This window comes from Solea solea, chromosome 19, assembly GCF_958295425.1.
Source record: "Solea solea chromosome 19, fSolSol10.1, whole genome shotgun sequence".
Lineage (NCBI taxonomy): Eukaryota > Metazoa > Chordata > Actinopteri > Pleuronectiformes > Soleidae > Solea > Solea solea.
This window is the reverse complement of record NC_081152.1, coordinates 16,652,575-16,671,048: the sequence shown is the minus strand read 5'-3', so window position 1 is coordinate 16,671,048 and position 18,474 is coordinate 16,652,575. Positions and strand designations below refer to the sequence as shown.

Below are 18,474 nucleotides of genomic sequence, written 5' to 3'. Positions count from 1 at the left end.
TTAATTAAAATGTTTGGCTAAAATCTTAGGCTTCAGTCAGTATCAGTCTGTGTTTGATCTGTCATGTTTTAACCACACTTCTCAGGCAGAGCTGCGATTAATATATTCTGTCAATCTTTGTTCGTGTTTGATTTATTTCTATCTTTTCCCTCGCTGATCTTTCACCTCTCCAATCACAGCAGTTCTACATTTCAATTTTTGTGTTTAACACCATAAATGATTGCATTTAGCATTAATATACTGGAAATGTACCTACTGATACTGGTTCAAAGTAACGTTATTGTTTAAATGTAATCACTTCCACACAATAAATGATCTGTCATGATTAAAAAGGCTGAAAACTGACCCTAAATATTCTTTTTTCTTCCCTCTGATTAAAATTTTAAGCTGAAGTTTACCCACCTGTTGCACTGTGTGATGTTCTGTTGCCGCCCTCTGCTGGCCATTTTGACTCCTTACGTTTTTTGGGAAGAAAATGTGGACAGATTAATGGCATTTTTAATATACAGAACAGCACATACATAAATCTTAAAAATCTCTGCTATATCGGACAATAATATGCATCTCTATTTACATATATATGTATATATATATATATATACATATATATATATATACATGTAGCCTATGCTTGTATATGGAGCTCTTCTGCCTTGGGTCATTCAGCTTCATCTATAAACAGACATTTACGTGTGTATTTTATACATTTTATATTTTTAAAAATGGACATTGTCATCAGTTTTCCTCCCTGAATCCAACCTGCAAGTAGCAATGTATTGACTGGCCACCAGGGGGAAACAGTTGGTTAGAAACGATGACTCCGTTTGGATGGTCAATGGCAGTGGTTGTCAAACGTTTTTAACCATTCGGATCACATACCCTGGTATACACAGAAGAACAGTGTTTCTGATTTTCATGCAAGTACCACCAGAGGAAGGTCACGTACCACTGGTGGTACATGTACCACAAATTGAGAACCGTGAGGGGTCTGGGGAAAATAAGCCTATTTTTTTTTTACTTGGTTTACAATGTAAGGTAAAGATTTTCCTGAAGAGTTAAAGGGCCTCGGTCGCCAGTTTGAGGTCTTACCCAAGTGGAGACCAGCGTGAATGACAGCTGTATCCTACCCAGTCCAACTTTATCTATAAAGCACTTTAAAAACAATAACAGCTGAAACAAAAAGTGCTGTACAGAGAGTTATCGGAGATAAATAGAATATAGAAACATAATACCAAAAGACCTAAAAAAGACATAAAACAAATTCTGTGAAAACAAAAGGTTCAGTAGTTTAGGGGAACTGAATGTGATTTAGATCCTTATCTGTGACGTCACGACCTTGGGTTCACACTGTGAGGCAGTTCATTCATTTCACCCACAGATAAACTCACTGTACTGCTGCATGAATTATTTAAACCAGAGGTCTCAAACTCATGCATGATTAGGCAAATTGGACACTCTAAACTGTAGGTGTGAGTGTGAGAGTGGACGGTCGTTTGTCTCTACGTGTGTCCCTGTGATGGACTGACAACCTGTTACAGGGTGTTCACCCTTTGTCAGCTGGGATTGGCACCAGCGGCCCCCCGTGACCCTCATGTGGAGGATAAAGTGGGAGAAGATGAATGGAGGGATGTCTCCAACTTGTGGCCATCCATTCAAATGTCATGTTTTTGATACATTCATTTTTGCATCATACCGTTCCATCCATCCCTCTCCTACAAGAGGGCCAATCTCAGCTGAAATAGGGCGACAGGGTAGGATCACCAGTCCATCACAGGGCCACACATATAGAGACAAACAACCATTCACAGTTGCCTAATTCCCAAATCTGCATGTTTTTGGACTGTGAGAGGAAACCGGAGAACCTTGGAAACCCAACGCACACACGGGGAGAATATGCAAACTCCATGCAGAAAGACCCTTGTTCCAACCGAGCTAACCACTACAGCAACCGTGTGGCCCTATAAACTGTTCCATATGAACAAAACATGCTTTTATTTTGAAATTCTGTGCAATATCATCACAAATGTTGGACTTTTCCCACTTGCTCGGCTCCCTCCTGACCAGACTAGATGCTCAGAGGCCCCTTTGAGACACTCCCATCAATCGCACAGTGACAAACATTGAGGACAGGATATTTTTTTTTGTCTGAGTGTAACTGTGTAGGTTCGGCGTGTGCTGCTGCAGTTTGCTCTGTGACTCACTCACAGCAGATGTCATCAGGCAGACTTTGAGGCTGAGTCACGGTCACTGCAGAAGTGTCTTTGTGTAAAGTAAAGTGATGTAAACACACGTTTGCGTAGATTTGTCACAATTAGCAGTCACACACATGGCTGCAGACACACAAAGAGCACAGAAGCACAGGAGCACCACACACATACAATAACACACACGTATACACACACACACACACACATGCACCAAAGCAGCTTATGTTTGTTAAATCCCTACATGGCGTCACTGCCAGTCAGTGGTGGGTGTGGTCGTCACTGGCTTGTTAAACATACCAGTGGATGAATGCCCTCCCCCCTCCCTCACTGTGTCTATGTGTCTCTCCCTCACTCACTTTATTCCTCAGTCCGGGTCACAAACGCTCCAGCATTCACGAGGTGAAGTCGGATTTACATTTTGAAACACCTGAAAGGTAAAAAAAAGACTTCATTTTCTTTTCTCTTGAGTGGTTTCTTAAGGTGTTGTTTCGAGGTGTTGACGTGTTTTTAATTTGCACCTTTCTGAGTACATTTTCTGTGTTTTCTCTCTCTTTCTGTGTGGAACTGGACATCATGTGCAAGTTGATTGGCAAGTGTTTCACTCGGAGTTTCCTGTTTATCTTTGTCACCAGCCCGAGGACCACGAGCTAAAGATGCATCTGCCTCTGTCAGTGCTGATATGTCTGTCAGCTGTCCAGCTGTGCATGGGAGAGCAGCCTGTGGAGGAAGTCAGCACAACAAGTAAGTAGCGATAAGCTAAAGAAGACGAAAAGAGAGAAAAGTAAATGTCCTTGTATGGACACGGGAAGTTTTTGGGGAAAGCAAGATAAAGGAGTGTTATCGGAAATTAAAACAGAGTGTTTCTGCGGGAGAACAGACTGTGTGTTATGATAAAAGCTACACGGTAAAAATAACTGTGTTCTTACATGAGAACAGGACATTTCAGCCTTAAACCTCCCACATTTACTTACTTCTAAATACTGTAATCACACTTTGAATAGGTCTCAACAAAAAGTATAAATTAGGAGATTTCCCCTTAATTTAGACTGTAAAGGTTCCTTATTTCCTGGAAACTTTGTGTGTTGGAAATGCAATCAACTTACAATTTAAGTGGAGTCAGCTGAGGGTTTTTTGTTTTTGTTTGTTTTTTAATGGAAAAAGAACATTTGAACATACTATAGGCTGCTACTGTGTATAGTGACATCATTGTTGTTGTATATTGTCGTTACCACTGGAAACAGCTTGTTGTGGCCTGGGGTCGTTTCACACGTCATCGTTCTAATTTGCTTAACCTCCCCTGAACTTTCCCCTGCAGTAACTTTAAGCACCATGCAGAACGTTGCGGTGAATTGAGAGAAAATGTAAAGGAACGTGTATCCATCTGCACGGGAATCACGAAGAGCAAAACTTCAACACAGAAATGCTAAATAAAGAGAGGAACATCCACTTATTTCAGTCAGCAGCTACAGCATTTGTAACACTGAATAACGTGCAATCACCATCACCTCTTACATAAGTGGAACAACTTGTTACAGGTCCACTAATACAGCGACAGTGACAGGGTGTGCCTACAGCCGTGTGTGTAGACAGTGATTGTATGTCTGGTTGGTTCAAGTGAGTCAGAGATTCCAACATAGCCAGAAGTAAGAGGGAGAGAGAGAGAGAGAGAGACTGTCACTGGGAGAGTGGAATTTGGTTTTCTTGGAAGGTTTTGTAAAGGGGAAAAAAACAAAACACAAACATGATTAATCAGTTCCATTCACCACATTTGTCCGACATCGCGGCGTCTATTTGTGAATGACTTTTGCCGAGCGGAGCAACTCTGCGGTCGGACGAGTGCAGCAGCAGCCTGTGGCTTCTGTGATTTATATGTAATGAAAGATCATGGGAACGTGAATTGCTGTATAAAGTTTACTTAGAAAGTGTTCGTTTTTTGCACACACCAATTAGTGACCATCTTTATAACACACCAGCAGGCTTAGGTAACGGGCAGTGGGGATTTGGTGCCTTGCTCAGGGGCACCTCAAAGACTCGAACTGGTAACTCTTCAGTTACGAGCCCAGTCATGTGATCCCTATCGATCCAACTAAATTTAAAACGGTCGCCGCAGACAAAAACAGTTAGACTTTCTCGGCCACCCACGTCACGGGAGCTGGAACGTTATCTTCTCTAAACGTTGCTTCGATTTCTGTGAGAAAATCTGCTTGGTGTCTGAGGTCTGGTGATCGAGGCTTAGGTTTGGCAGAGAGGTGAAGACAGTTTGGCAGCGTTTGACTGTTGCAGTCCAACGTCCAAGTGTTTGACTGATGCACCGTGGAGAAACAAAAGCACATTTTCAGGATGAGAGAGCATTACAACCCCAAAGGGAGCGCACAGAATAATAACACTCTGAGAGTGGAACTCTGTCCGTGTGTTCCTGTTACAGTATGTATAACGTGTGTTTCTAATGTGTTTACAGGAAACGTGCGTCTGCTGGGTGGCTGGTCTGAGAGGAGTGTAGACTCCGCTGAAGTCCAGGACGCAGCGCAGCATGCAGTGAAGATGTTCAACACAAACTCCAAAAATAAGCGCATGTTCAAACTGGTCTCCATTAACGCTGCCCACTCTCAGGTGAGATCCTTTCGTTCAGAAACAAAGTCATTCACATTCAACTGTTTTATAATGTAAAAGGTCCAGTGTGTAACATTAAGGAGGGTTTATTAGCAGATATAGGATTGTATAAGGTTTTTATTTTCTTAAAATAAGACTTTTAGGTGTAATACTTCACCGATTTACATTTAGCTTTGTGTTAAAAATCGTGCTTCCCAACCGCAGTTTCTCCTGAGTCGAGAAATATCTTCCCTTTTTTCTGTTAGCATAACTGTTAGCAAAGATGGTGGACACTGTTTACATCTTGGGAATGAGGTCCAGTCTAGCGTAGCAGTTTCAAGCCTCGGACCAAGTGTCACTGGTGGGCACGTAACAAAAAAAAAAAAGAATGAAGATATTTCTCGACTCAGGAGAAACTGAGGTTGGGAAGCACAATTCTTCAAAAAAATACTAACCCTATGCTAGTAATACAAAGCTAAATGCAAATCGGTGAAGTATTCCTTTAAAGGTGACATCGAATGCTGGTATAGCACATATATGTTAGTTATGGAGGTCTACTTACATATATTAACTTGTTTTCATGGTTAAAAACCTCCTGCAAACGAGCCGATCAAAATATCTCCTCACTGACGCTCTCGTCAGCCGCGCTGTTTCAGACCAAAACCACACTCCCAGAACGTGGACTGTGTCGTGATTGGCCAGCCAACGAGAGCTTTCCCACTGTCCTGTGATTGGCCAGGTACCTGGAAGTGACGTAATTGGTAGGCCAGCTCTCAGATACACAGCTCCCCCTCTGGCACGGTGGATGCTCTGCATCTCAGCAGCTACAACGAGAGTAGTTCTTCTTCTGCGGTTGAATGTACGCAACCGCATGTGCCCGGACTAGTGCCCGCACCGGGAGGTGCTACGGTGGTGAGAGGAGTGGTGAGGATTTCTGATGACATCATCAGCATAGGGAAGTGCCGATCCGCTTCACAGAGCCCAGGAAAACAATACATCACTATTTTCTCAGCAGTGGCTGAACTGTTTGTTCTGAAACTTTAGGGTTTCATAAATGAGGTAATGACGCAGATACACACACACAAACGCAGCGTTAATTGGAGCTTCCGGTCTATGTCGCCTTTAAAGATCCTGAACACGTGCGTTCATCTCCAGCATTTCACAAAAGAAATGTCTTAAATCTCAATAATTAACAGAGGAGTCTGTATTTCACGACAGCACTGATGAAAGCCGCCTATCGTGAGCCGAAACACGACCTGTTCAGTGACTGTGTCAGACGGAGTTATGCAGGAAGTACTGAACTAATCTTTTTAATGAACTGATTCTAAACTGCTGATCACTAGTTTCTGTGATTGTGTTGCGTGTAAAATGGCGCCACAGCAGTTTTGTGCAGCCGTGCTATGACGACCCTGCCCATGTTGAGGTGGCCGAGCCGACTTGTGCTAGAACTGTATTCTGGAAAAGCTCCATAACAAGGAACGACATCCTTTCTGGCATGTGAAGGCCACTGTAGTCCCCCAATACACTTGCGAAAGGAAGCGCAAGGAAGTCAATCTGCAGTCTCACCAGTAGATGTCACTAATTCTTACACATTGAATTGTAATGTTGTACACTTTTGCAGTGTTACAGTGTCTAATATCTGACATTTTTGGTCATATTTTTAGGTGACCAACATGATCGACTTTAAGATCGATGTAACCCTGGGGAAAACCAAGTGTCTCAAGTCTGAAAATCATGATCTGAACAGCTGTGCTCTCAATAAAAAGGTAAATCTGCCTTTCGTTGTGTTTATGTTATTCAGTTATTCTATCTTATAAGGCTTTAGCTCCATCTAATGCACTTATCTTTCAGTCTCATGGTGTTTATTAGTGTGATTTTCCATTACTAATGCTAACTTTTTCTCCCCCCCCCCAGCAATTGAAGTGCCGCTTCAACGTGGCGTTCAACCCACGCAAGGGCAGACATGAGCTGCAGGGGCGCAAATGCAACAAAATTGCGCCGCGGGTTGAATAAACCGTGGCTTTATAGCTTTGCTTGACTTTTTAAACTTTTCAAATTTTTAACTTGATTCAGCGCCGATTTTTGTTTATTTTATGCAGAATGTTTTTGGCAGCTCAGTTTAAATGATGGAAGTGTTTTGATAAAGTGCAATTCTTAACAGCAGTCTCAATAAAGTTTGCTTGGAAAAGGTGACAAAGGGCAGATGTTGATTTTTGTCCTGATGAATACTTCCTTCGGCATTTTTGTGCTATTTTATATCTTATATTATATTGCAAGCTTTTCTTGATATATATACATATATACATTTTAGAAACATTTTGAGAAAAATGTTGAGAAAAAAAATAAAAGACATCAAATAATGTGATTATTGTCAGTTATTGTAGGTTTTCTTCTTTCTTTTTACTCAAAGGCCTGAAAAAATAACAAATGGCCACAGAATCATCACATCTTTTCGAATTTAAATCTTAAAAGTTAATTTATTTTAACAAATATTAGACAGAAAATGTGCTAATGTATCATATATGTAAGACCTTCATGGTTTCTAATCAAGTTTTCATACATTTCAGACAGAAAATGGTGGATTTATACTACACCCTAAATGAATACTTTCATTTAATTCTTGCATCTATACAACCGATTGATCCTGAGAATATCTATGTCAGACATTTCTTTGCTTTGTCCAACTGCCACAGAGGAATCTGGGATGGGGGTAATGGTGTCTCCAAATCCCGTTGAGAAAACAGTCCTGGAAATAATAAAAATAAAAAATAAACTAATAAAGTTACATTACACACAAGTGGAAAGTTGTCTGGATTATTTTGTCTGTTAATACATTTTTCTTACCTTCCATAGTGCATCACAGAGGTGTAGTCGTACGGCGTGTTCAAGTTGTTGGTGTCCTCTTTGTGAAAGTCATACTTATTCACTGTAGAATAAAAAAATATTATATGATAATTAGTTGTGACAGGCGAAATTAAATGATAGGTAATTAAAGTATATTTTAAAAGAAGAGTCCTTCTCTCTCTCTCTCTATATATATATACATATATATATGTATATATATATATATACATATGTATATATGTATATGTCTAAACAAATCTCTCTAAGTGCATGAATCTGAGAAAAGAAAATTCTTAAACTATGGTACTTTACTTCATTTTCCCCTTCTTTTTACTCATGTATACTAATCATATATAAACATAATTTGACAGCATGGAGTATAACTATGGAGTATGGAGGAATTAATGACACATTTAATTAATTAATGACACATTTAATGAATGATTTAATGGTGTATTTATTTATTTAATTTTGGCCCTTTTGGTCCTCCATATAAAACGGTACCAACGTGTTACTAAATGACATAAATCATTAAAAGCCCACAAATCTCCAGCTAATCATCCTCAAAACCTCCTGTTTTTCACATGGGTTGATCTTTGTAATGGCAAAAATTCTGCAATTTGATTCAAAAACATCTTGGAATTAAAAGATAAATATTAATAAAAATAAGAGATGTTTCAGCACAGAGGCATTGGACTCACTTGCTTGGACATTCCCCCAATTAATCCTGACGTAGCGGTCCCTGTCGCTCCTCGTGTGCTCGTGGTGGAAGCCCAGCGCGTGGAGGAGCTCGTGCTGAATGGTCCCGTGTTCGAGACAACCGTAAACGGACAGAGACACCACCTGATGTCCCCCGTCTCTGCCAACAGAGGACCAGCACCTGCAGTGTGTGTGTGTGTGGTGAGACACAGGTGTGACTCCTGGTGTGCTGTTCTGCTGTTTAAATGCCAACATACTTCTCTCCACTCACCCGAATTCACTCTCGATGCTCAGGTAGTCAGTCTGGCCTCGATGGGCAACAAAGCGAACACAGGTCTTCTGGTGGAAAGTTTCCATGGCTTTCAGAATTGAGGCTTTTTCGCTGTCGTCTGGAATTAAAACAAGATCGCTATGAAAACCTGATCCAGGTGAGCTCAAACTCTGCTTGTTGGCTCATGTGGAGCAGTCCCTGACCATGATTTTGGCTTCTTTTTTTAAATATCAAAATGAATAACTGGACTCTTACAGTAATAATCACTGATGGTATATGGCACTTCAACAAGTCCGCTGTAGGATTTCTTCCACGTGCAGTAGCCGTCCCAGCATTTCATGGCATTCCTTGTCTTAGAAATTGCGACATCACCTTCCACCAGAATTTGACTCACACCTGGACAGCATGTGGAAAAAAAAGTATAACATGGATGCAGACATGTGCAATCGGATTTTTTTCACTGAATAAACCAAACTTACGTCTATTTGCTCCCAGGATTCTTGAAGTTATGTCCAAACGTTGAGACGGATCGGGATCTACACCTTTAAATAAGATGAATATGTTATAGAACCAAATGACCTACAGCTCAGATATTAAACACTGTATATATGTATTAAATAAACATGAGAAGAGTCAGTTACCTTCGTCATGAGGTCGCACCTGCAGAGACATAATTGGACATAAAGAGCGAGAAAAGAGAGAAAAGTTGACACATCCTTAAAAATATGATTGGTGAAACAGGTTGTGCATGTTTTAATGCATTTTTCTCCTTTATTATTTATGTAAACCTCTAATAACAATACAAAAAACACTTATTGAATTATGTATTTGTTAGTTGTCCAATGCAAAAAAAGAGGAAAGAAATATTGCTTAATGCAGGATTGATTACATGTACGTTTTTCTATATGTCGGTGTCCAAAGAAAGATTTCTGTTGTATGTGATTAAAATATAATGTTTAAAAATGAACAATTACTTTTTTCCATGATTACAATTAATTGGAGAACTTCACTATGTAATCACAGTTTAATATACATATAATTTTGCAATTGACGGTAGTTTTCAAGTCCATATGAAGAATGTAAAGCTACTCTTACCCTTGTATGTTGATTGGGAATCAAATGATTACAAAGAAAGCTACTTAATAAACTCAACTTTTAGATTTATTTATCATAAATATCAAATCTAAAGAAGTGCAGCGTGAGGTAACACAATGTCTGCTTCAAATAAATCAACCATATCTGCAGCGTTAACATATGGACTATTTCTATTTCCAGAAATTGAATTGCATGTTGCAGAATACAGATTAGCCGATGTCTCACCAGTGAGTGGCTTTGTGCTGAAAACCCCAGCAGGACGGTGAAGACAGCAGCGAGGAGAGTGAGGTCCATCTTTCTCACGTGGAAGTCCGTTGAAGTAGCTCAGGGCGATTTTTCTTGACCTGTGACCTCAGAGGCTGTGGTCTTGATTTTATACACAGCCAAAAAGGGGAGGAACCACTGTTGTGGACAGACATAAAAGTCTTTAAAAAGACAATGAGTTGACCCTTAAAAACAAACGTTTACATGAAGGTTAAAGCTCCAAGAGGAAACACCCAAGGGCACAGACGAGGCGGAGGACATTTAGGATAAATGACCTCAAATGCAAAAAAGTAAAAGAGTACATGCATGTGTTTTTTTTAAAGTAGAGAGTACATGTGTGCGTACGTGGTCGATTTTTGAATAACCGCTGCTGAACTTGAGCTGAACTCTTGAGGTGACGTCGCGTGACCGACATGTTGGCACAGCTCATCCTCTGCGGACACACGCAAACCAAACACGTCAACATGCTTTTGATTCACCGTCTCCACCCAAAGGTGTCACGTGTCTTTTACTTTGCGTGACGGGAGAAGGCGGAGCTCATCTAGACTCGAAGAAGAAAAGGTAAGCGTGTGGTTTTAATGTTAGATTTATATTCACAGATATCCATGCACTTGCATACAGTGTTGCCTGGAGGTTGTGTGGACACATTTTATAGTTCAGACTTTAAGAAGAATGCTTACGGTTTGTCTTTAATTTTCCTGATTATTATTGGTGCATAGTTTCTTTTAACCATTATACTTCATATCTATATTTGTATACTGTTCAAATTCACTGGTTTATAACCAAAGGTTTGAATTAGTAGAGTCCTTGTGGAGCATAGTAAAGAAGGAATGGAATTCATAAATTACTAGATCTTAACTAGATAGTTTTAAGTTGGAGAGAGAGAGAGGAAATGTGTTTCTTTTATATACTAAGAATGACTTTAGCAGCCAATTTTTCACCTTTCTTTTTTAATTTATGTATTACAGTCATAGTCCAAAAAAAAAAAAAAACATGTAAAAGACCTTGGGTCTGGAAATAAAACTGAACAGAAGTGAAATGAACACAAACAACGGAACAAAGTTCCCAGAGTGATGTTGCTGCAGCACCAAGCTCGGGTATACTAAAGTTTCCATTTCTGGAGCCAGAGACAAGAAAAACTCATTTAAATAGAACATAACATGTTGTTGACTTTTGACTTGTTCTCGCTCCTCACTGTTCAAACCCAAGATTGTGAAGTCAGAGCACTACATACCAGTTACTTCCTCAGTTGTTTGAAAATGTCTTGAGAGAAATTCATCCACTTCACTGAAACATAAGGGGAAAAGGTAATTAATCAGATCACAAATACAGTTAAATTGATACTTAAGACAAACTTAAGTAAGATACTTAAGTAAGACTAGCAAATAGTTGTTTATTTAATGACATTCATTTACATGTACAGTCAGACAACTGGACAACTTGAAGAGTCCGATGTGGAGGAGAAAATTGATTTATTGGATGTCTCTGCCGCTGTAGGTGGCGCTCTATCTCTCTATAAGCTAGTGCATATTGAATCAGTCTCCTTTTGACTTTTATGTCACAAAAATTAAAACAGCGAATGGCGAGACGGATGATGAGGCGGATCATTGCTGCGCTGTCCGAAGGATGGCGTTGAAGGACGGGGGAGGATATTTTGGTGCATGAGCAGAACGCCAAGTCCGACTCCAGTCTGACTAAGCGTAAACATGCAGGAGTAATTGGACTATGAATCGCATTAACCATTTATGTTAGTCTGACTAAGACTAGCCCGATTTTAGTCAGACTGTGTAATGAATATTGGGGACCAGACAGGAAGATCTTTTCAGCCTCTTCACTTTGCCAGGCCATATATATAAAAAATGGACTACCAATAGAAAATGATTAATTTTAAATATTAAAATCAACCATAGTATTTTATCAATACAGAAGTGAAAACTGTGCACAAACATGCACAAATAAATTACAGTTAGGCCTACCTCTGAAAATAGACAACAAAGATGAAATGCACTTCCGTCGAGATCAGTTCTTTTGGTTTTCTTTGCAGTAGTTTTCACGGCGTGTTACAGATTTCAGATGACTGCACTGCACGCCAACTCCATTTCAACCTGGCACTGACTTAATTCACAGGACACATGTTGACGTTCCCCGCATACTTTCTTTTGAACATGAGTACTAGCGTCAAAAAAAGATTTGTCAATATAGATTTCTTGATCCACGCATCCACTCTGAAGATGAAAGGCAGCCGCTATGTCCTCGCGCTTACTTGTGTGTCTCCTTTCGATGTGCTTCTTTAAATTTTTCCTGTTCACAAGAAGTTTACAAATGGGACAATGTTTGTGCTGTACTGGCTTCGCGTGGGCCTTTTTCGGTTGTGGGGTAGCTGGGGCTGGAATGGGGGTGCCTTCTGGATCTGGAGGTGGACTGACGGGGGTCGCCAGAGGTGGGGTGGATGAGGTTGTTGAAGTGGACGAGATGGGGGTTATGGCAGAGCGTTTCTTCTTGCAGACGGAAAGGTGCTTGACGAAGTCCACTTTTCGGAAAGGCGTTAAATTGCAGTACAGGCAGTGATAATGCAACTGTGGTCTGCAATCCAAGCCACACCTGTGAATGTTATATCCTAAAAGACAAAAAAAAATTAAATGAACATTATGAATATTACGAAATTTTACATTCATGCTTGCTGCATTCAAAGGCACAGGCGCATTACACTTCCTTCTGCTTTTCCAAAGGGAATATTTGCAAATGTTACCTTCATGGAGAATTGCCCGCGTGAAATGATTCATGAGGTGGGTCCTGACTTTGTTCAACTGGGCGGGTTGAAAAAATGACGGCAGACAGAAGGGGCAGTGGTAGCGGTCGCAACACCTGGTGCATCTCTTCAGCGTCGGCAAGGATTTCCCTCGTTGAATTGTGATATGCATCTTGAAGCAGAGAAAGCCAATTTAGTCAAACTGATAACAGAGATCATTACAGACATAAGGTATAAGCCTAGTACTGCGCCAAAAGACATTGTAGTGACCTCTTCGATTAGATGTTCACAGTTTAAAGAAAAAAAAAAAATAAATAAATAAAATATATATATATATATTGCTATCTGATTGTCTTGCAATATATTGATTATCACAGCATTGTTGTATCGTGATATTGTGGATGGTCCAGGTACAATGTGATTCCGACCCCTAGGTGAAAGGGCGTCCAATTGCACCTGGCTGCAGTACGCAGATCGGGGCTGGGCTAAATGTGGGCGTGGCTAAACGTTTGAGTGACATCTAGTGGCGGAGGTTAGGCAGCACATTCTCAAACGTCAATGCAGCATATTATATAGATTAAAATATAATTATATTATATGTATAGAGAGAGAGAGTGATTATAATGTAATTATATAATATAATTCCATGTTGTTTTCTAAATCCCTTTTTAAAATTAGAAGCATTTATTGATGGATTAATACATCATTTACAAGTTGTTTCTATAATTTCACCGTGGGGGCTTGAGCGGGGACTTGAGCAGGGGCCTCTGGGTGCTGAGCGGGGGCCAAAGACTGCTGCACAGGGGCCACAAAGTGTTGTGCAGGGGCTGCAGCATGCTCCTCCTCCTGGTGAATTTTCAAGTGCTTTGTAAATTGCAACTCATTTATTATTGTTGCTGCACAATAGCAGCAATGAAAATGAGTTGCCCACCGACAACTTAACCCACACTTAATCATCCTGTACTCTGTAAGACAGAAATGAAGGGAGTAACATTCATACTTGTAAATATGTAAGATAGGCACCTTTGTGTTTTACGGACAAACACTTAACACTGAAGGAAACATGGTTTGCTTCAGCTGACAAATAAATATATAATAATATATAATAGTATAATAAATATATACATATAATACATATGAAAACCTAGGAAAGCAAATACACACCACAATAAAGTGACTTGTGTCCTGTATCCTCCCTGCCATTGTTGTTTAACAGCATGACTAGGTAGCCATCACGTGACAAATGAACGAGAGACCGATCCGTATGAACGAACTGTTGTGCTTACTGCTCGTGACACAGAATGAATCACTCATTGAGACCAAGAGTGTATGGCTGCAGAGCCTCTTGTCTCATGCCATCACCTCTTGTGCCGACCTGTCTCGAGCCATGAATCCACGCCCCTAAGGAAAATATTTTTCAAAATAAAAGCTTGCGTCGGGAACCGCTCGTCTGTTACCATAAACATAAAATGACACTTGTAAATTGTGTAAAATGTATTGTTCAACGTGAGATTTATGCTCCACAATTTAACCTGCCTGGATATGCCTCAGTAAAGGCCAAAGTGTATGGCTCCAGTCTGGAGCCTCTCGTCTCGTGCCACCTTGCTTATTTTATAATTTTCAAAATAAAAGCTTGCGTCGGGTCATGTTAATAATTGTGTTTTAACCAAAGGGTAAAAGTCAGTCAGTCAGTCATCATCTACCGCTTTATCCTCTGCCAGAGGGTCGCGGGGGGTGCTGTGCCAATCTCAGCTACATCGGGCGATAGGCGGGGTACACCCTGGACAGTTCGCCAGTCCATCGCAGGGCTACACACAGATAGAGACAAACAACCATTCACTCTCACACTCACTCCTATGGTCAATTTAGAGTGTTCAATTTACCTATCCCCACATTGCATGTGTTTGGACTGTGGGAGGAAGCCGGAGTACCCGGAGAGAACCCACGCACACACGGGGAGAACATGCAAACTCCATGCAGAAAGGCCCTTGTTCCAACCGGGGCTCGAACCCGGGTCTTCTCGCTGCAAGGCGAGAGTGCTAACCACTACACCACCGTGTGGCCCCAAAGGGTAAAAGTAATCATGCTAATACATATTAGCATATACTTATACTAATACTTATAAAAAATACCAGATGGAAAAATATACAGAACATAAAATGAATAGTAAATATTGCAAAAAAAATGTATTGTTCAATATCTATATCAGATAACCACATCATTGGAAGTAACATAAGAGTTGTGGGAAGTCATTCTTACGCAGAATACAGAGCCTCTGTTGGTTAGTTTCAACAAGTTCAATGGTAGGTTTAATTTTTTTTTCGATTTAATTAGTTGTTTTGTATGTAAAATATCAGTAAACTGTTTAAAAAAATATATAAAAAATTAAATCACATTGTATTCGAGTGGGATTTTTTATTTCGTGTTTTTACTCATTCTGTCATTCTGCAACTAATTCTGACAGAATTGGTTGCAGAATCTAGGGTGGGGATCTTCGGAGTAGATCCCCCGCAACTCCCCTCGCCTTCCTCTTCCAACATACCCTGTGGGTATGGCAAAAACAAAACAAAAGCATACTTGTGATCTACCGTCTTATGACCATGTCTTTTTTGCAAAAAAAAGTGACTACACAAACAGCCACTCTGTTTCAAAGCATAGTATAAAATACCTGGCATGCACTAATTTTTCTGGCCAATATTTATGGATATTCATTGGGTATTACATTGTGTGATGATCTGTCTTTTAAAATGCTGGCACTTTCTCATGTTGTGTGATCGATTTGTGTATCATAAATGTAAGCACTACTTCAAAACGCACATTTAAAATGTACTATTATATACATAAATATACACTATTCTATTGCACACCTGAAAAACACACAGAGGTTTAATTGCACGTTTTAATTAACATGTTTTAAGTTTGATTTTTAACAAATGAACACACATCCTCACCAATATAGGCAATTGGTCACTGTTGAGATCTTGCAGGCAGATCTCCAAATGCCTGATGGCATCCTGTCTTCTTATGACAGTCTTAGGGCAGAAAGGGCAGTGGAAGTGGCCACTATTGCCACTACCACTCCTGCAGGCCTGGTGACATTTTGTTATGCAGAAATCTAAGAAGGGACAAGAGCGTTACAGGCTTACCTTGTGAGACAAAGCAAACTAGAGTAGTGTGTATCGTAACATTGGTAAGGTTACTTAGTAGCAGTGGAAACAATCAAATGATAATGGCATGGCAGAAAGCTGACAGAACTAACCTTTATGATGAACAGCATTTTTAATATGCAACTCGAAGTGCTTCTGAACTTTTGCCCTACACCGAGGCTTGTATATGTCAGTGGCACATAGCGGGCAGTGGAAGTGCGAACAGCACACTGTGCACCTCGTCACCAGTGGGGGGCTGTTCGACTTGAAAATACTGGTGTGTAGCTTAGAGAAAATCATACAAACAAACCATTAGGTTATGCAACCATTAAACTCACTTTAGCACTCTGGGTTGTACACGCCCATGCATGAGACGGGAGGACCAGAGAGGTGATTGCATGAGACGAGAGGCTCCAGGCTGCAGGCTGCAGCCAATCCCCGTCTCATTGAGACGACTCATTACTCCCGAGTCATATAAAAGATTAGTTCATATTGAACCAATCGTTCACGAACGACACATCACTACGGCGTACTGCAGGGCTTACTCCCCCTAGGTGTAAGTGCGTCTCGGGGGGCTCTTTTTCATTAAAATGACTTAGAGTAGCTAACATAAACTTTCCCTTGTGATTCAAATATTCACAATAATGGTTTTACATCAGAAGTAAAAATAATTTCACATTCCATGCTATACTCACATTCGAATCGTCTTTGTCGTCTTCGGTTTTAAACTTCTGGTCCCGAGACAGTTGAAGCGCTGTGCTCCGTGGTATGACAACGTGTATCCGCCTGAACCTGGGGCCGGTTAAAACTGTGGTCCCCGGGCTTGCAGACACATTCTCGGCGGTGGGTTGTCCGCTAGCCCCGCCGCCGTGGTTGGCAGCGTCTTCGGTCGATGTATTCCCACATGTTCGCTCTGCCAGTTGTTTCTTGTTGCACTGGGACTCTTCGTATTCGCACGTATCAGCTGCATGTCCCTCTGTCTGGCATCTGGTGCACACATTGTCTCCACTGACACTTGGTTTTCGTTTCCTGCCCTGGTTCGCTTTGGAGCTGCTCTCACCATCTGAAGAGGTTATCAGACTGCGAGTGGTGGACTCAAAGTTATTCACAATGTCCACTACTTTATCCCATTCCAGCTGTTCTCCACATGCAGCGACGAACAGCTTAGTTCGTAGCTCCTCACTACGGATTCCATAAACTAGCTGATCCCGGAGATGTTCTTCTATCTGCTCGCCGAACTCACAAGTCGCTGTCAGTCCCTTTAGAGCGTCAACATATTCTGATAGTGGCTCTCCACGTTGTTGCTTTCGTGCACGGAACGTGTAACGATCTCGGAGAACGTTTTTCTTCAGAACGTCTCTCAGCGCGTTCAGAATGACATCAAGCGAGCATTCTGACGGCGTTCTCGGTGCTAGCAAGTCCACCAATAACGCAACCGTCTTAGCACCAACCACGGATAGGAAAACAGCCCCTTGTTTGCCCTGCGGAATCTCGCAGGCTTCCACAAACTGTGCGAACCGTTGCTCATACGTGTGGAAACTTTCAGTGTCCTCATCGAAGCACAAGCCGCCGACGGCCGCCATCGGTCCCGATGCTGTTGTTTTGCTAGCTCTTGCTAGCTTCTGTCGAGTTCTAGCATCTTCTTCCGCTTCACTGAAGAGTCCAAAAAAAGCGCGGTGAGCTAATCCACCGGTCCTCGTCGCCACGTTTGTCGTGTCCGAGTGCGAGTGAAGCACATTATCTTACAAAACACAGTAGTAATATAAATGTATCACTACGAACTTAACTTTATTTGTTGAAACGAGCTCTACTTGTCTCTGCTCAGTGATTCGGGGAGAAGAGAACGCTCGTCCATGACCCTAAGAATCATGGGAGGTGTAGTTTTCAATACCCTGTACACTAGAGGGCCTCTAGTGGGCCGTGGCGGTACTGCATGTGGGCCGTAAATATGTTTTTAACGTCCAGTTTTGTAATTAAGTTTTTCATAATTAAGCTACCAGTATTTGTACATATAGTCTTTATTTAATTTAAAAATATGTCAATGGGTGAATTCACACAGTAACTTCATCATATTGTTTCTGCAGCAGTACAGTGACTGACTCTTAAAGCATAGAAAATCATTTTTATTTAAATCCACTTTGTATTTTTCTTCATTTTGAATGTACATAAATACTTTTTTACATTTATAATATGTATATTTGCAAATGTCTGTATCTGGATACAGTGTTAAAATTCAGGGAGACGTATGTGCTGTTTTCTGCAGTAATAACAATAAAAGAATCTCAAAGTGCAGAAAATGGGATAAGTCACTTGGATAAGACACTCTTTCCATTTTTCTGAGAAGACAAATGTTGCAGTTTTGTTCTCCCTGGCCAGCGTCACATGGAAACAGCCAGTTAAGCATTTATTCTCCTGGAACCTCATTCTTCATCATGTTAGAGGAAAATTAGAGTCAGTGCCGGGTAACGTGGGACTGTCTCCTGGACTGGTATGAGGTTTTTTTAAAGAGTCCAGGACAGAACAGCTCACTCCTCACTACACCATTAAACAGTGTTTTCCACTTGTAGGCATTTTCTTTCACGCAATCACTCACAGAGAAAAGAGCTTCAC

At 40.9% G+C, this 18,474-nt stretch overlaps 3 protein-coding genes across 7 annotated transcripts; 1 reads left to right on the top strand and 2 right to left on the bottom strand.

The window, feature by feature from the left end:
• The first annotated feature begins 2,523 nt into the window (after positions 1-2,523).
• Positions 2,524-7,593, top strand: si:busm1-57f23.1 (uncharacterized protein LOC368621 homolog). The gene is made up of 5 exons (XM_058616898.1): positions 2,524-2,641; positions 2,840-2,948; positions 4,666-4,817; positions 6,461-6,562; positions 6,711-7,593. Exons 2-5 carry the CDS (start codon positions 2,861-2,863, stop codon positions 6,807-6,809), a joined length of 441 nt encoding a protein of 146 aa, XP_058472881.1. The 5' UTR covers positions 2,524-2,641; positions 2,840-2,860; the 3' UTR covers positions 6,810-7,593.
• On the bottom strand, positions 7,254-10,051 carry LOC131446015 (high choriolytic enzyme 1-like). Its single transcript, XM_058616897.1, has 8 exons — positions 9,931-10,051; positions 9,252-9,270; positions 9,090-9,152; positions 8,866-9,006; positions 8,611-8,728; positions 8,342-8,520; positions 7,641-7,722; positions 7,254-7,542 (listed from the first exon to the last, which is right to left on the bottom strand). Exons 1-8 carry the CDS (start codon positions 9,997-9,999, stop codon positions 7,410-7,412), a joined length of 804 nt encoding a protein of 267 aa, XP_058472880.1. The 5' UTR covers positions 10,000-10,051; the 3' UTR covers positions 7,254-7,409.
• A 17-nt stretch (positions 10,052-10,068) lies between these two features.
• On the bottom strand, positions 10,069-17,725 carry LOC131446014 (uncharacterized). 5 transcript variants are annotated; one of them, XR_009233871.1, is made up of 9 exons: positions 16,560-17,725; positions 15,978-16,149; positions 15,670-15,833; positions 13,451-13,564; positions 12,719-12,890; positions 11,946-12,586; positions 11,204-11,256; positions 10,315-10,402; positions 10,069-10,154 (listed from the first exon to the last, which is right to left on the bottom strand). XR_009233871.1 is itself a non-coding variant. In XM_058616896.1 (6 exons), the coding sequence occupies exons 1-6, from the start codon at positions 17,445-17,447 to the stop codon at positions 12,039-12,041; spliced, it is 2,058 nt and encodes a 685-aa protein (XP_058472879.1). In that variant the 5' UTR covers positions 17,448-17,725; the 3' UTR covers positions 11,343-12,038. The 5 variants fall into 5 exon arrangements, 1 of the variants encoding a protein (XP_058472879.1); XR_009233870.1 differs by lacking the exons at positions 10,069-10,154; positions 10,315-10,402 and having other exon boundaries at positions 10,901-11,256; XR_009233872.1 differs by lacking the exons at positions 10,069-10,154; positions 10,315-10,402; positions 13,451-13,564 and having other exon boundaries at positions 10,901-11,256.
• Between the last annotated feature and the right edge of the window lie 749 nt (positions 17,726-18,474).

Coding starts and splice junctions, on each gene's coding strand:
- si:busm1-57f23.1 (XM_058616898.1), top strand. CDS start 2,861: ATGCATCTGCCTCTGTCAGTGCTGATATGTCTGTCAGCTGTCCAGCTG. Junction 2,949..4,665: donor GGAGGAAGTCAGCACAACAA/GTAAGTAGCGAT, acceptor ATGTGTTTACAG/GAAACGTGCGTCTGCTGGGT. Junction 6,563..6,710: donor GCTGTGCTCTCAATAAAAAG/GTAAATCTGCCT, acceptor CCCCCCCCCCAG/CAATTGAAGTGCCGCTTCAA.
- LOC131446014 (XM_058616896.1), bottom strand. CDS start 17,447: ATGGCGGCCGTCGGCGGCTTGTGCTTCGATGAGGACACTGAAAGTTTC. Junction 15,834..15,977: donor AAATGCTGTTCATCATAAAG/GTTAGTTCTGTC, acceptor GTCCCTTCTTAG/ATTTCTGCATAACAAAATGT. Junction 12,587..12,718: donor GCGGGCAATTCTCCATGAAG/GTAACATTTGCA, acceptor TTTGTCTTTTAG/GATATAACATTCACAGGTGT.
- LOC131446015 (XM_058616897.1), bottom strand. CDS start 9,999: ATGGACCTCACTCTCCTCGCTGCTGTCTTCACCGTCCTGCTGGGGTTT. Junction 8,729..8,865: donor TACCATCAGTGATTATTACT/GTAAGAGTCCAG, acceptor TTTTAATTCCAG/ACGACAGCGAAAAAGCCTCA. Junction 8,521..8,610: donor AGCATCGAGAGTGAATTCGG/GTGAGTGGAGAG, acceptor CACACACTGCAG/GTGCTGGTCCTCTGTTGGCA.